Below are 16,029 nucleotides of genomic sequence, written 5' to 3' on the forward strand. Positions count from 1 at the left end.
GCAGCCACCTCTGAGTGGACGGGGCACCAGGTGGCCTTCCTCAGGTGGCTGGGAGAGGCCGAGAGCGGGTTGTGGGCACCCTGGGGCACGGACATCACAGCCGGGCTCCAGGAAGAGGTGTCGGGGTGCACCTGGATGCCACTGGGGTGGAGTGGACAGAGGGGCACGAGGCGATGGGTCTCCCCAGGGGGCCCACTGGGCCCTTAGGACAGATTTTCGTCTTGGCAGCGCTCGTTCTGGCCGTGGGCAGGGAAGTGCCGAGGGAACCCCGCTGAGAGCTGGCGGCCGAGTGGGCTGTGGAAGGGGTGGCCCTGAGGACAAGTGGGTGGACGTGTTCGTATTCCGGACCCACGTGGGGACAGGCAGGATGCGGGCCGGGTGTGGGTGGTGAGAGGCAAAGGCGGCCTCGGGCAGTGGGGGAGCGACGATGGGGAGCTGTGCGTGGAGCTCCGCAGAGGTCTGGGTGGGACCCTTGCTGGAGACTCAGTGGCTGAGCCTGAGTCCCTGGGAGGAAGGCGCACCGTGGGGTGTGCAGAGGACAGACACTCGGGGCCTCCGCTAATTCCTCTCTGGCCGGCCTGAGCGATGGGGCTGCCGGCTGGGAAATGGCTCGGAGAGGACGTGGAGCTGAGGACAGCACACGTGAGATGCCAGCACCTAAGTACGGCCCAAGATTCCGAGGTGATAGGTGGGACTTTGTGTTGAAATTGAACTACAGGAGTGCTGTGAGTTAGAAAGAAAGAAAGACTTGCCCTAGCCCATTTGGCTCAGTGGATAGAGCGTCAGCCCTCGGACTGACGGTCCCGGTTTGATTCCTGTCAAGGCCATGTACCTTGGTCAGGGTGTGTGCGGGAGGCAACCAATCGATGTGTCTCTTTCACATCTATGTTCCCCTGTCTCTCCCCATCCCTTCTGCTCTCTAAAACTCAATGGAAAAATACCCTTGGGTGAGGATTAACAACAAAAGAAAATAAAGACTTGATGCTGCTAACCCAGTGCTCTCTGCCCCCGGGCTTCTCCCACCAGCAGCAAACCAGACAAAGAACCAAAGCACAACCTGCTCTGCAGGCATCACACCCAGACCCTGACCTTTGGGGTACCCCCATCTTCTCACAGCCTACCCACTGGTGGCCAAGGGCAGCGGCTACAGCCCAGTAGATCAGAGGGGGCTTGCGTTGCCCTGGCTGGTCCACCAGTGGCAGAGGGACAGCTTGCAGGACTAGAACCCTGCCCTGTGTCCTCTGCTGTCACTCAGGTGAGGCCGCTGTTCTCTCCCTCTGGGCGGTGGCTGCAGCCATTCCTCGAGCTACAGGATAGTGGGCGATGGCGGGAGACGGCAGGTGATGGTGGGCAGTGGTGGGGTGATGGCAGGCAGTGGTGGGGTGATGGCGAGCAGTGGTGGGTAATGGTGGGGCAATGGCTTGGAGATGGCTGGTGATGGCGGGAGATGGCAGCCAATGACAGGGCAGTGTAGTGCGAATGTTGGCGATGGCGGGCAGACTATAGGAGCCGTATTCCTCACTACTCACCAGCTTCTCCACCAAGGGGAGACAGCAGTGGCTGTGGCTGAGACCCCTGTGCGGCAAGGACCCACCAGGATGCAGCTGCTGACCCGCGCTGACATCACACACCTGTGTGGGTGCAGGCTTGTGGAGGGGCCGCCCCATCGCAGATCTCAGTTCTCACACGTTGTCTTTCTGCTTCAGCGTGATTTCTGTGCCTGTGAAAGGGAGGTGGCCTTGCAGGGATTCAGTCTAAGAAGTGTGGAGTGGCATCCATAACTTTAAAGAGCACTTTAAAAGCTCTTGCAAATTCTAACAATGAAAATGAAAACATCTGCTTGTCATCTTAATTCCCTTCTCAACACTCAAAGCCCTGGGCTGCCGTGCAGAGGCCCGCTGGCTCAGAGCAGCTGAGCGGAGCTGCCACCCCATCTCGGCCGTCCTGTGCCACAGGCTGCAGGTGAGGATGGGCTCCAGGCGACTATCTCCAGGTGGCTCTGGGGTTGGGGTGCTGGTCCCCAAGCCTGAGTCCTGTGGAATGAATCAGAGCTGCATGTTGGCCCTGAGCTCTGGGCTGGGTGACCTCCTGCACCCCAGTGAGGATCCAGCTCTTCAAAGCTGTTCTCTGCATCCCTCCCCGCTTTTCCATTCAGCACCACGGCCACGTGGCCTCATCCGTCACTCCCAAGCCTGTGTGCTATTCGACACTGCATTCCTCGGAATGTTTTGGCTGTCCTCAAACCTCAAGCGGAATGTCACTTGTAGCGTTATGTTTTCAGTTTGTAAGAAACTAGCACAGAATTTCTTCTTAAAGATTTGAATGAGGTTAGGGTATTTGAAGGTGAGCAGCACTAGGGACGTAAATGAAGGGTGGAATTCTCCCAAGGCACCAAATGGCCTCTGTGCATTTCCTGGTTGCCCCAGCTAACCCCTGTGTCTCAGACATCCGTGTGGGGGAGGATCAAATCTTGGGCTCTTCTTCAAATGTTTTGGTTCAGTGGGTCTGGTGGGGCCTGAGAATCTGCATCCGTTCCAGCTCCAGGTGACTCGGCCGGTCCCCAGTGTCACGAGGAGCAGGGGCCGGCCCGGTGCGCTCGTGGTATGGTGTGGTGTGGGGCCAGGGCCAGGATGCCCCTCGTAGCAGCTAGACCCTGGTGTCCTCCGCCTCCCTGGGTGCCCAGAGAGCGGGTCAGACGTGGGAGGCTGACCAGCCAATCACCATCTTCGCTTGGGTTCCGGTTTCTCTCTGAAGATAGTGTTGGCTTTTAATGATGAAAATTCCAAACATCCACAAGGGTAGAATGAACAGTGTGATGGGTCTGCACACCCCTCACCCAGATTCGTCACCGGGGCAGGCATGATCAGACACCCTCACTCCATCACGTCCTTCCGTTGTGGCTGCCGAGAGAATAAAAGTCAGCTCCCGGGGCTCACACCTTTCCACCCCTCTGTCCCTCACACACTTACCACTTACATCGTTTAAGTGGCCATTTCCTTCCAGGGTCGCAATGCGGTGGACCGCACCTAACACAATTACTAATAATTCTTTGGTAAGGTGAGGATTTGGTTCAAAGTCCCATTTCATGACAAGAAGGTGGGTTTCATTTCCCATGAACCCCGGAACTGTCGCTTCCTTACTGCGCAGCGTCTTCTGACCCAAACCCGACAGCTGGTGAGCGGTTCCGGGGCGCCCAGCCGACGGCCTGGTGGGTGCCAAGAGCTGAATGGCCATGTTGGCCTCTCACACCCAGACTCAGAGCAGCAGCATTTGGCCTTGGCCAGCTCGTCCGTTGCCCCACAAAGACGGAAGCCACACTTTGTTCTTGCCTTTCACTCTGAGTCCCCTGATCTCACAGCAAACCTACCCTAACCCGCAGCAGTCTCTCTCTCTCTCTCTCTCTCTCTCTCTCTCTCTCTCTCTCTCTCTCTCTCTCTGGGCCCATTTGTTTGTTTTTTTTTAATTAAAGGGAGCTTTTACAATTTTTATTTTTTCAATTCTGTTAACTCTGTTTGAATAGAAATTTCGCAATTTGGGAGAATATATTTCTAGTAACATAAAGAAAGCCCTGGAAAAATGCTTGTTGGCAGTTTAAAGATCCCAGGGAGTGATTGCGGCGTGGGTTTGGCATAGATAAAATAATGGGCAGGTGATGTGGCCAGCACACGCCCTGCCGTACGGCGGAGGGAGGCGAGGAGGACGAGCCTGTGGAAACGCCCGGTCACGTGGCTGCCGGTCCCCACGGGTGCTGGAGTTTCCACACGGGGCGTTTGCATTATTTGGAGAATTCAGGCTAAATAAGGAAGCAGCACCGAAGGTAGGAAAATTATTCTGTTTTAATGGCTGGCAGTCCCGTGTAACAACAGTGTTGATCAGCCAGCCCCACATCCAGCTGGGAGGGTCATGTTTTATTAAAACTGTGACTTGTTGTCACTCAGTCCCACCGCTGTCCCATTCTCTCCTTCCAAAAATAGCAGGCCCCGTGGCAGTGGTTGATTAGGATTAAAAAGATAAAAATAAGTGAAGGCTGAAATGGGTCCAGGACACCCGAAGTAACCCGAGAACTTACTTTTTAATGAAACTTGAGAAACTGTATTATTTTCCACTGCTTCACAAAGCATCTTTGAAAAAAAAAAAAAGCAGAAAGTAGAAAACGAGTTTAGTGATGTTGCAACTCTGCATTTTCAGAATTACAGTGGTTGTGATACACTCGTGGCCAAATCGCCCTGTTTCTAACCCACAGGCAGAGGCAGCGCCTGGCTCAGGAGGTGCCAGGGCGGCCGCCGACCGGGCCCGGTGAGGCCGTGGTGGACGCAGCAGGCCCCCAGGCGCCTGCTGACCCAGCGCCACCTGGGCAGGAGCAGGTATTTGTGGCAGACGTCCTAAGAGGTTGCCTCTTCTGAAGAAATCAGAACCCACATGAGAGAGACCACTGCGCTCTCCTGAGCGCCCCCACCCAGGTGCTCTCCGGGCGCAGAGGCACTGTCGCCGTGGAACAAAAGCGTGTTCCCCGCTTCCTATTTTCTCATCTCTAAGTTGTGGCCGCAGTCCCGGTGTTTTCATGTCCTCAGCTCACACCTCCTCTCATTCCTTAAGTAAAAACCAGTGGAAGCCATGAGGGCTGGGCATTCAGCAGTCCCCCGAAACCGTAGGCGCGGGGAGCGCAGCTCTGACGCCCCTGTGGGTAAAGGTACAGCCGCCGTGAACAGCTGCGTGCTTCGTAGGATTTGACTCGCCATCCCAGAACCAGCCGATATGGTAAAGGTTTAGGACAACAGGCGATTCAGAGACTTCCCAAAAGGGACTTCTGTAAGGACAGGCTTGGCCTGAGATATTTCTGGTTTCCTTGGGTCCACCTAAGTGGTTATGCTCTGAGGTTACAATACTAACTTTAGCGAAAGGTGTATTTTCTGGGAAAGTTAGGAAATACTTTTTAAAATTATCTCCTACTTATAGGAATGGGAAAGAACGTCCTTCCTGTTTGGCTTTGCTCCTCAGAAAGCTATTTTGGCTTCCCCGGGGCGTTTCTGACTCGTCCCCTGTAAAGATTGTGCATTTTTCTGCCCCTCAGAGGAATATGGAGTAAGAAGTGAGAACTGCTTTTGTGCTGTGCACTTATTTATGATCCGTGTTTGACTTGAAAGAGTCCATGGGACATAATGCAACGTGGGAAGTAATCCTGTGTGGACCCCATAGTGGAATCACGAAGACTTTTTGTTTCCCATTTTGCTTTTGTTTAAAAGGACAATAATGGCTTTGAAGAAATAGTTCTTTTCATGGAAGAGCAACATTTTAGCATGTTACAAAACCAGGAACAGAAAAATGACAGTGTCCCCTGCTGGGCTGGCTAATTTGCTAAGTGGCAGTAGATGAATACTGTTAATTTTTTGAAATTCTTAGTACAATTGGTTTCCTTACTGGAACTAACATAACTATTGAAAAAGAGGAAAGTGCTTTAAAAAGTTTTTTGTAATTAAGCTAATATGTACCTATATTAACAAATACGGGTTTGTTTAACTGATAAAAGTACTATTTGCTAAGCATAGTTCTTCTCCATCTTACCCTTTTGTAAAAAACAAGGATGAAATGATGGCTTGGGTTAACATTGAGGAGCCAGATTTCTTATTCTCTAAGCCCACATCCAGTTCCTAGGGAACTAGAATCAATATCTGTGTGAACACCCACCTAAAAATTTCTAGTGCCTACCTCCCTGGCTCTCCCTTCCCCAGAGTCCACAACTCTGGAGGGGACACAGCACCGTGGGGCCGGGTGTGGGGCCATGGTTTTGCCTCGTCAATTCCGTATGAGAGAGGCGAAAAGACACAGCTAATGTTTGCATTAACCTAAAAGCCTACACAGGCATTTGTCCTGATGATAAAAGGGATACACACGCATTGTAAGAAACGTGGAAACTAAATGCGTAGCAGGATAAGCCCCGTCTTGTTCACCTTTTGTGTCTTTGTGAGAACATGTGCGCCTTGTGGTTGAGCTCAGACTTTGCATTAACTCCAGACCACTGTGACTTTCACTCACATGCCCGATAATTTTCTTCTTTTTCTGACCATCAGTAAACTGAACGTTTACCAGAACATTCTAGTGCGTGCACACGTCTTTTCTTTATAAAAGCAGGTGACCTGAGCTTTGGATGGAGCATTTTAGCAATTATGCCATTTTTTTTAAAAAACTGGCCGGAGGCCGAGGAAGCCACCAGCTGGCAGCCCCACCCTCTCTGCTGACGTTGGTGGAATCCTGACGGCACCACATCCACCAACAGAAGCCTGATTCCACTCCTGATTCTGTCACCTGCTGTGCGAGGACTAGCTCATCTCCTGCCCTCTCTGGTCCTGTTTCCCTAATAAGAATGCTCCCCACCGCCCAGAGAGCTGGGAAAGAGGCCATGAGGTTCATGCGTTTTATATTCCCCAGCACACGGAACTCTAGTCTCCATTTCGATGACTGAAAATCCCCGACTCATAAAGCAGAAAGAGACCTTGGCCGAGCCTCCTGTTTCCACAGGTGGGGCCCTCAGGCCCCAGCCCCTCCAGGAGCCACATCACTCGGGGCTTCAGAGGCGAAATGAGAACAGGAGCTGGTCTTCCATCCGCCCCTTCTCCTGACAGCGAGGGCTCAGCGTGCAGAGGCCTCGGGCAGGCCTTCTAACGGACGGACGCAGGCCCCCTCCCGCACTGGCCGCTGGCTCATGCGCCGCTGAGTGGTGGTTGGAAAGCTGTGCCATGAATGCAGGGAGAGTGTGGGTCTGAGGAAAGGGGGGTTTTCAGGGGTTGGGGTGTCAGCGTCGGTTGGTTGCCATTCGAGAAAGTGTCCCGTGGCCCAGGCACCGCTGGACAGCGGGACGTCGGGCCATCTGTAAAGACAAACACGCCTACATATGCTCTGCAGTTTCCGTCACGTTTTTGGGGTTGCTTTTCCTCCGCGGCGTATTTCTGTTTGAACTCTGGTCACATAACGTCCTGCGTTTCCTGGGATCTACGGGCCACGCTAGCTGCCAGGACGTGGGTTTCCTCCGTGGCCGTTCTTCCCTCCTGCAGGTTCAAGTGACACTGTGATCCCTTCACTCAAAGCCCCTCCCCACAGAAGCATGACTGTCACCTCTTCACTGAGAGTAGGGAGCAGGACGTGGGTGATAAAGCTCGGGACTGAGGAACCCTGTCCGGACTGCAGTCGGGCCTGGGGCCCCGTGTCCCCGCCGGGAGGAGGCCCTCACAGTGGTGGTGGGCGGCTGCCACTCGCTTGCCGACTCCCAAGAACGAGTCACAACAGGTGGAGCACACCCATGTGGCGGAACATCTGCTCTGTCCTGGTCAGGCCTCCACCCGCCTTTTTGATGTGAAACAGTGTGAGTTAGGGGCCTAGCGGCTGGGGTTTCTGAAAGGCTTGGTGCGTGTTGGCAATCTCTGAGCACCGAGGCCTTCACGGGGCGCTCGGTTCACCTTCCGTTTGTTTTAGAGCAAAGAAAATGCTGGCCATCGTGTGTGCTCTTACAGCGCAGCGGAACGTAGGTGACCAGACGGGTCCCACGTGGTTCCTTTGGTCGCGTCCCTTTTCCTTTTTAACAACAACAACAACAAATGTTTAAAGCACATAAAAGCTGGTACAGGAGAAATGACTGAAAAAAAAAACCTGTTTTTAGCTCCAGTAGAACCACCCACGTGCGCACGTGTGTGTGTGTGTGTGTGTGTGTGTGTGTGTGTGTGTGTGTGTGCGCGCGCGCGCGCGCGTGTGTGGTGCTGGTGGTGGGTGTAGATGTTTTGCTTTTCTTGAGAGAAGCTGCCTCAGAAAAGGGGGTAATAGCTGTGCCCTCTCCTTCCTCCCCTTGGGAACCCCATGGCTGTGCTCTGAACGGGTGAAACCAGCGAGGACCAGACGAAGGGGACGGTGGTGGAATTAGGAAGGGAGGGACGGCAGGCACAGGCGCCAACCGCAGGCCTGTGTCCGCACCCTCCCAGCATCAGCTCTTGGGGACCACGGCTCCTGGTCCCTTCATGACCTTCTTAGTCAGTATTAGAAAGCAACTTGCATCCACCCATCGATTTGCAGTGCAGCTAGCGAGTGCCGTCTGGAAGCTCTCAGAACCAAGGGCTGAGGTGGTGCGAGGCAGCAGCCACGCTCCGGTCACCAGGTCCTGGTCTCAGCACCCTTGCCTCTCAGCTGAGTGTGCCGTGGTCTCTCCAGGTACAAAGTTCGCAGGCACTATAGCTGTCTTTCCTTCCTTGTAGGATGCTGCAAATATCCAGATCAGTGTCTGTGCAAGTGCTGAGAAGCCAGAGGGCTGGGGTGAATAAGTGCTTTGCTCCGTCCTTAAGATGAGATTTCAGATCCTTCGTTGCTTTCAGAAACCATGAATTCAGAAACTTTGCCTAAAACCCAGGCATTGAGAAGGGCAAATACATTAAACAATATTCAAACTCCGACAAAGCCTTCCCTATTTGCGCTGCTGTCAGTCGTCATACAAAACCCATGTGTGATCCTGAGAGGTGGGCCTTGGCTATTGCACTGCAACATGAGGCTTTATGTCAACCTTTTCAAAATCGTGATCCAAAAGAAGAAACTCGTTATATGGAAGTACATTTTACTGTAAAAAGGGCACTTCACCTTCATTTGTACAACTACTGGTGAAGAACCGAGCGATTGTCTTCTTAGGAAGAATCTGGGTAATATTTACAGATAATGTAAGTACAGGTAAAAGCTGTACATTTTAGCTTTTGTATTTTTTAAAAAAATACTGATTTCCCTTTCACTCAATTTCAGATATGTATACAGAGGTGGATTTGGGGGTGTAGGACACACACATACACACACACATCCTGCGTACACATCCCAGATTAGAACAAGAGTTCAAACTGCCACATAAGTTTTAGAAAAAAGCAATAGTTTCCACCTTAGGAGCATTTTAGAGAAAAATTAAATATAAGGGAAAAAACCCTTCTTATTAAATCAAATTGTGGTGTAACAGCTCACCACATCCTGTTGAGGGACATCTGACGTGAAGCAAGGCAAAGGTTCCGCTTTCAGGTCTCTGACGAGCTGTGAGGGTCACATGGTACCTGCAGTTCAAAATACTTCTATAAAGAAAAACCTTGGTGTAGGTGGAAAAGCTGAATAAGAAATGGAAACTATCAGCAGAAAGAAGACATTGTGGGGAAGCGTGGGTGTCACCGACCCGACCATATCAAAGAGAGAAAGCCACTCCCAAAATAGCCCGCGCAGAGCCCAGGGTGGCTGTGGACTGATACGGACTCGGAGCCATGACCTCATGGAAGAGAAATAGGAAGTTGCGGCCAGGAGAGGAGCGGGGCAAGAGGGTCCCAGGTTTTCATCCTCGGCCCGGTCATCAAAGAAATCCTTAACCTTCGTCAGCCCTTCTGTGATGGGTTCTTCGTCCATCTGTGAAACGGGAACCCTCGTGGCTTTCCTGACTCAGTTACAACACAGGCTGTAGCTGTGGAAGAGAGGGTAGCTTTATGCTTGTTGGTCCTCAGTTGTGTAGACAGTTGTGTGGGACTTTGGCCACTCTGTATTTCATGGTTTATCCATCCTCAGCTGTGTCGAACATGGTGGGGGGCGTCATCCACTCCGCAGTGTATGGTTGTCCATCATGGCTTGCTGCCTGATGCACTCAGTCCCATGGAGTGCTTAGGGGAGATTCAGAGGATGTTGACGCATGTGTGATGGTTCTTGAGTGAGTCCCAAGATGTCTGAAACATTGTGATCTTGATCCCGACTTGACATTGCTGGGCTTGGAAAAGCAGGGTCTGATGACCCAGCACTTCTGGCGTCATGTTGTTGGAAGGGAGGCAGGGCCAGTTGCTCATCAGAAACCAGTGGACCACGATGATAGTCGAGAGCTTTGCTCACTGGGTGGGCCCTTCCAGCCTCCTCATTCTCCTGACGCCCCCAATAGGGTCAGAGAGCAGGGCCAGCACCAAAGTAGCCACATGGGAATCGGGGCCTTGGATGGCTCAGGACATGCTGAATGGTTTCCACACTCACACCCACTTCAGGAGCTCCCGCCAGGTTCAGGTGCAACCGTGGGCAGTAGGGGAAGCCCACTTCTGAAGTTTCTTCCCCTTTTATCTTGTCAAACAGGTGTTATTTTCCTGTGGTCTGTGTCACCTTGAGGAACCAGATTGTAGTTGCTTTGCTTATTGCCTCCCTCCTCTTCTCCATCATTATTTCCCCTGGACCTCCTCCTCTTCTCCATCATTACTTCCCTCAGACTTCCCTCCTCTTCTCCATCATTATTTCCCTCAGACCTTCCTCTTCTCCATGATTATTTCCCCTGGACCCCCCCCCCCTCTTCTCCATCATTATTTCCCTCAGACCTTCCTCTTCTCCATGATTATTTCCCTCAGACTTCCCTCCTCTTCTCCATCATTATTTCCCCTGGTACCCCCCCCTTCTCCATCATTATTTCCCCTGATCACCCCCCTCCTCTTCTCCATCATTATTTCCCTCAGACCTTCCTCTTCTCCATGATTATTTCCCCTGGACCTCCCTCCTTTTCTCCATCATTATTTCCCCTGGTCCCGCCCCCCTCCTCTTCTCCATCATTATTTCCCTCAGACCTTCCTCTTCTCCATGATTATTTCCCTCAGACTTCCCTCCTCTTCTCCATGATTATTTCCCCTGGACCTCCCTCCTCTTCTCCATCATTATTTCCCCTGGTACCCCCCCCTTCTCCATCATTATTTCCCCTGATCACCCCCCTCCTCCTCTCCATCATTATTTCCCCTGGACTTCCCTCCTCCTCTCCATCATTATTTCCCTCAGTCCTTCCTCTTCTCCATCACTATTTCCCCTGGACCTGCTTCCTCTTCTCCATCATTATTTCCCCTGGACTTCCCTCCTCTCCATCATTATTTCCCCTGGACCTCCCTCCTCTCCATCATTATTTCCCTCAGACCTTTTCAACCGCAGAATCACCGATCTTACTAGATCAGATTTGTGGTCTGGGACTTTTGTTATCCCTGGTAATGGGGTGGGAAATAAAACCCTTCTCTTGCTATAGGGTAACTGAAGGGGCCATCGCTTCTTCAGTTGGGACCCTTTTCTCTGCCTGGTGGGTCGTGGCTGGTCAGCGCCCTGGATTAAGGCACCCTCTGCCATCCATTTCCACCTTCCCTGTGCTCCTGCCGCCCAGCGGAGTAATGCTGACCTAGGAGCCCAGACCTCGCCATGTTGGCCCCAAACCTGTTGCTGTCCCCTTTGCCTCAGGTCTGTTTTAGGAATAAATGAGATTATGACCCTGAAAGCAACTGTGAACAGTCCGGTGCTGCAGAAATAGGCGTGGTGCCGCAGTGTCGTGTTGTGGTAACTGGTCTCTGTCACCTCACCGGGGACTCGCTTTCTTTCTAAGTATGTTCCACACTCTCTCTTGGTGCGAGACACCCTCACTGCAGTAAGCCTTCTGCTTACCCAGACACACCCTGTAGACACTCAACAGTTGTGATTTTTCTTGGTCAAAATGTTCTTTGATGTGGCAGTGTCCTGCCAAATAACAAATGGACACGTGTCCTACAGAAGAAGGAGCGTAACAAGTGAAATGGGAGAGAACGGGACATCACCTGTGCGTCCCGGGCCCCTGTCTGTGCTTCAGCAAGCATCTCAGCCCAGAGGTCACTGGGGGCAGATGCCTGGGAGGATGAGGAGCAAGCTGCCTGGGCCTGACGGACATGGCAGAGCTGCCCTCCCTTCTCCACGGTGCCCAGGGCCGTGGTGGAAAAGCCACCTGCAGCTAAGGAGCCGCCTCATGCACGCTCTCAGCAAGTGTCGTCCTGATATCTGCTCTGAGCCCTGGGCGTCGCTGTTGCCTCAGCAGCAGCTGTGACGAGCCCTAGGAGAGGGTGAGTCCCTCCCCACGTGTCCCAGCCACTGGTTCGCCATCTTCAGAGGAGCTGCTGCATGTCACGTCCCTGTCTCAGGCTGGGCCCCGGTGTGTCGTCTGCGGGCAGCCGGCTGGAGCCCCTCACCCGGGCCACAGGTGGGCTTGGGCAGAGAGTGGACACCATGGCCCTGGGTCCCAGCCAGGCCATACCTTTGGGAAGAGCCAGGGTTTGAAGTTTGCTGTTCGGGTTCCTGCCAGTGAGTTCTGTTATCAGGTCCCATGACACAATTCCTGGTTCCCCCAACTGTGTTTTATTATTGTTATTCTTAAAAATAGTTGGGGGAGGGGTGGATGTTGAAAGGGAATGTAGGGAAGGGAGTGGGGGAGATGAAATGTGCACCAACTAATTGCTCAGGAAGCCACCCTCGGATAGGCCGGGGCCTTTGCAGAAACACATGGAGTTTATCTGGGCAACAGAGGGAAGCCTGGCAGTTCCGTGACGTGAGCGCGTGTTCCCCACCTCCCAGTTCTGTCAGGAAAGTGACCGTGGTGACACCTCCCTGGTGACATTTCCCTATCGGGGTGCCCATCGGCAGTGGAGGGAGGGGTGTTGTGCAGCTCCCTCTCGATGGCCTTTGCTCATTTCCTCTCTGGCTGCCAAAAATCACAGGCTGATAGCGGCCGTGGACAAGGAACCAGAGATGAAGGATGAGACCCCACAGCGGGGACTCCTGCTGCCTGTGCCGGCCCCCTTCCAACTTGATGGCGAGGCTGAGGGGTGGTCATCGAGCGTGGACTTCCAGAGGTGCTTCCACGTGGGTGCCAATTGTTGGTGCTGCGGACCCACGGACACCTCAGCGGTGCTTTCCTGCTGGGAGAAGGTGCACACGGGACCTGGGGAGCCCCCGGTGCACCGTGAGCGGTAACGGCACCGCCACCCGCGCCTGAGTCACGGCAGCCAGGTCCCGGGCGGCCGCACTGCTGGCGCAGGACACTTCGCGGACATGGCAGGAGGCTGGAAGGGAGCCAGTTCCTTTTTCACAGGCTGCACTTACCGTCCTGGGAGCGTGGCTGGTGGAATTGCTGGTTATTTACATACGGTTCCATGCAGAGGGGCGTTCTCCTAATGCGTCCTCTTGTTTCTGTTTTCTTACAGTAAATGAAATAATAAGGAACGACCTCTCCAGCACCAGCACCCATTCGTAGTTGGCTACATCGGAACTCACTCAGGAGCCACATGGTGTCGATGGGTGACGGTGGAGGTTCAGCATCCAGACTTCTGAATAAATGAACTGAACACACCTGGTACCACACAGAACTTCCAACTTACTGAAGATGTGTTACACGTACAAAGAAGTAGCTCTTTAACCGGAAGGAAGGAAGGAAGGAAGGAAGGAAGGAAGGAAGGAAGGAAGGAAGGAAGGAAGGAAGGAAGGAAGGAAGGGCCGGCCACTCCATCTGCTGAAGGAAAAGTCATCTCAAGAAGAAAGTAAAGGGGTGGGGGTGGGGTGAGTGTAGGAAACAGACTGTGTGACGGCACCCCCATGGGAATGACCCCACGTGGCAGCCTGACCCCAATGCATCCTCGGGTGCCCCTGGATTTCAGTACTGGAAGTGCCTTATTTAATCCAACCACAGCATCAGGGCATCATAGACTTAAGCATTAAACTTGCTACCAGGAGAGTATTTATTGGAGCAAAGCTATAAAAACATTTCATCAAGAGGCTTTATCAAACTTTGCAAAAAGTAAGAGAATACTGGCAAGCTAGGCATTTGTGAGGAAAACCTAACACTCGTTTCCTACTTTATTTCAACTTTTCCTGGGCGGCTGTACTGTATAATTTTGTTGCCTTATTCAGTGCGTTTTAGGGATCTTCCAGTGTTTCATCTCAGCTCTTTCATAATATCCTTCCCTCCCCTGTGATACTAAAACCATAGGATTGTTCATTGTAGCATGCTAGCATTTTGTTTCTAATCTGGCTTTGAACATAGCACAAGTAGGTTGAATAGCACAAGATAGGTTACTGGACAAGAAAAGGAATCTGTCACAGGACAGGTCTTGCATTTGCATGTATGTACATAGATAGGCACGTATTTATGTATAAATAATAAATAACAGGTGGTCTTCGGTCTTCGCCCAGCAAGGGCTTCTGCGCCAGCAATAACCAGTATCCAAACCTGGCTCTTCAGCTCCTCCCCCTGGGCCCGTCACCCCCGACAGGCCTGCGTTTTTCTCGATAACCGAGCACTTTAGAAGCCGGGGGAGGTGCGCTCAGAACACCCTGGGTTACCACATGGCGAAATTGGAAAGTAACTGTAAATAACATTATGAAGGGAGTGTAATATATTTGTTCAGCTATAAGATTATTATTTCACAGAAGCCTTATAACTCAGCTTCCTGTAAGAAAACGATTACCAAAAACAACGTTTTAATATGCAGCGATTGTAGTAGGTTTCAGACTAGTTACTGTTAACAGATAGGGTAGTGTAAGCTTTACGACTGCATTTTGTACCATTAACAGCTTCTTACACATTACTCCTAGCCACAATTTATTGTTTCACATAACCAAAAAGAAGCATGGTTTAATTAAAACATGTTTTAACCTGCTACTTGTGCCTTAGGAAGTTATGCCCCCTCCTGGAACCTGCCTGAACTGCAGCCGCGGGTGCAGGGTGTAGGTCGTCATTGAACCTAACGTGACGGTGGAGACTCTCCCGCCGAAAAAAGTTATTTTTAAAATGTTCTTCTGTATGATGATGTCTTACTTTTTTAACTCAACGAAAGAAACGAAAAATCTGAAAGCCATATCTGTCGCATTTGCACATATGGGTGAGGAACTGAAGATACATGGCTACGTGTACATACATACGGTCCTGCCCCCCGCAGGCATCGCTCCTGCCTGTGACCCCAGAACCCACCTCGCGTGTGGCATCGTAGACTTGCATGAGACATTTCTGATGGATGTCATGTGGAAAGGGAATGTTTGATATTTGTGTCCGCTATCTCTGTAGTTAGGAAATAGACCCAATAAAGCAATACTTTCTCGCTGGACACTCCGGGCCGAGAGTGAGTCATTCCCGAGTGGAAATTCTGCCTCGCCGGGAAGCATGTTGGCTGCTGCAGGGACTTGTACCTGTGAGAGGCGCTTTGTGTCGTGAAGCTGCGCTGATACGATCGCTGAGCCTGGAGGTGCATCTTGCCGACAGCTCCTCTCTCTTCCTTCTGTGTTTAAAGGGAGCCTTGCGGCCGTGGGCGGACGGTGGAGCCAGCTGCTGCGAGCACGGCATCCAGGCCGTGTGGGAGAGGGAGCGTTCGCTCCTGCCAAATATCTGTGCTCAGAGAAGTAGCCTGGGTGAGGCTTTGGCCACACACATACCCGCGTGCCATTTGACCATTGTTTCAGCAAGAGATGTGTGCGTAAACTCGTCTCCTTCCCCTCGCTCCTGAAGCTACCCCTCCCCCCCCCCCCAAACCTCCCTGTCAGCTCTGGCAGGAAGCTAGCCTCTGTCGTTCATAAGTCAAGTGTGAAACCTGGAGCTTCCAGGAGTTGCCTTTTTAAATGGCCAGAAACAATACTTTCTTCTAGGACATTTCTAACGCAAGCATTCCTGTCTCCTTTGCTAAGAGGGTTACAGATGGAGACCAGCACCGGGGGACCCTCGTCCCCAAACGCAGCATCCATCCCACCAGGTGTCCACGCTGTGCTTGAAGGAAGCCACACAACCCACAGGGAGATCCACGGGGGTGAAGGGGACCCAGAGGAGGGTCTGGTGGCCATTGGGGGAGAAAGAGGACCCGGCTCTTCCGGAACAGGAAGTGCCCTTGAGACCCAGCGGTGTCCCCAGTCGGGGCCTGGCACAGACTTGGAATGCTGGGCCCATAGGGCATCCAAGAGCCCCGGGTACAGAGGAGATTGGGGCCCCCACACCCCTCCTGAGAGCAGGCTGTCGGGGTTCGGAGAATGAGGCTTGTCACTGAAGAAGACACTGGAGCCTGTTAGTTCCAAAGCAAGTTTTATAAACTGGTTTCCCCCTTATTGCCAGCAAAACGGTTTTATATTCCAGAAATAAAGATATAAATCTTAAAACGATGGAGGTTTCTCCGAGGTTGGTTTTGAGTAATAAGGAAATACACCTAGGCGCTCATTTCCAGCAGCAAGAGGATAGGTTTTGCCCACACGCTG

The 16,029-nt window shown here is 52.3% G+C and overlaps 1 protein-coding gene across 4 annotated transcripts in view; it reads left to right on the forward strand.

Moving 5' to 3' along the window:
* The window catches only part of NFATC1 (nuclear factor of activated T cells 1), a 108,835-nt gene extending 93,497 nt beyond the window's left edge, over nucleotides 1-15,338 (forward strand). For 2 of the 4 annotated variants that reach the window (XM_079783672.1, XM_079783670.1), the window contains exon 10: nucleotides 13,002-15,336. In XM_079783672.1, coding sequence (XP_079639798.1) covers nucleotides 13,002-13,004 — 3 coding nt within the window. In that variant the 3' untranslated portion in view covers nucleotides 13,005-15,336. Of the gene's footprint in view, nucleotides 1-13,001 lie in introns of all 4 variants that reach the window. The other 2 variants (XM_079783669.1, XM_079783671.1) reach the window with 2 other exon arrangements.
* Nucleotides 15,339-16,029: the final 691 nt, after the last annotated feature.

This window comes from Cnephaeus nilssonii (assembly GCF_951640355.1).
Source record: "Cnephaeus nilssonii genome assembly, chromosome: 11".
NCBI lineage: Eukaryota > Metazoa > Chordata > Mammalia > Chiroptera > Vespertilionidae > Cnephaeus > Cnephaeus nilssonii.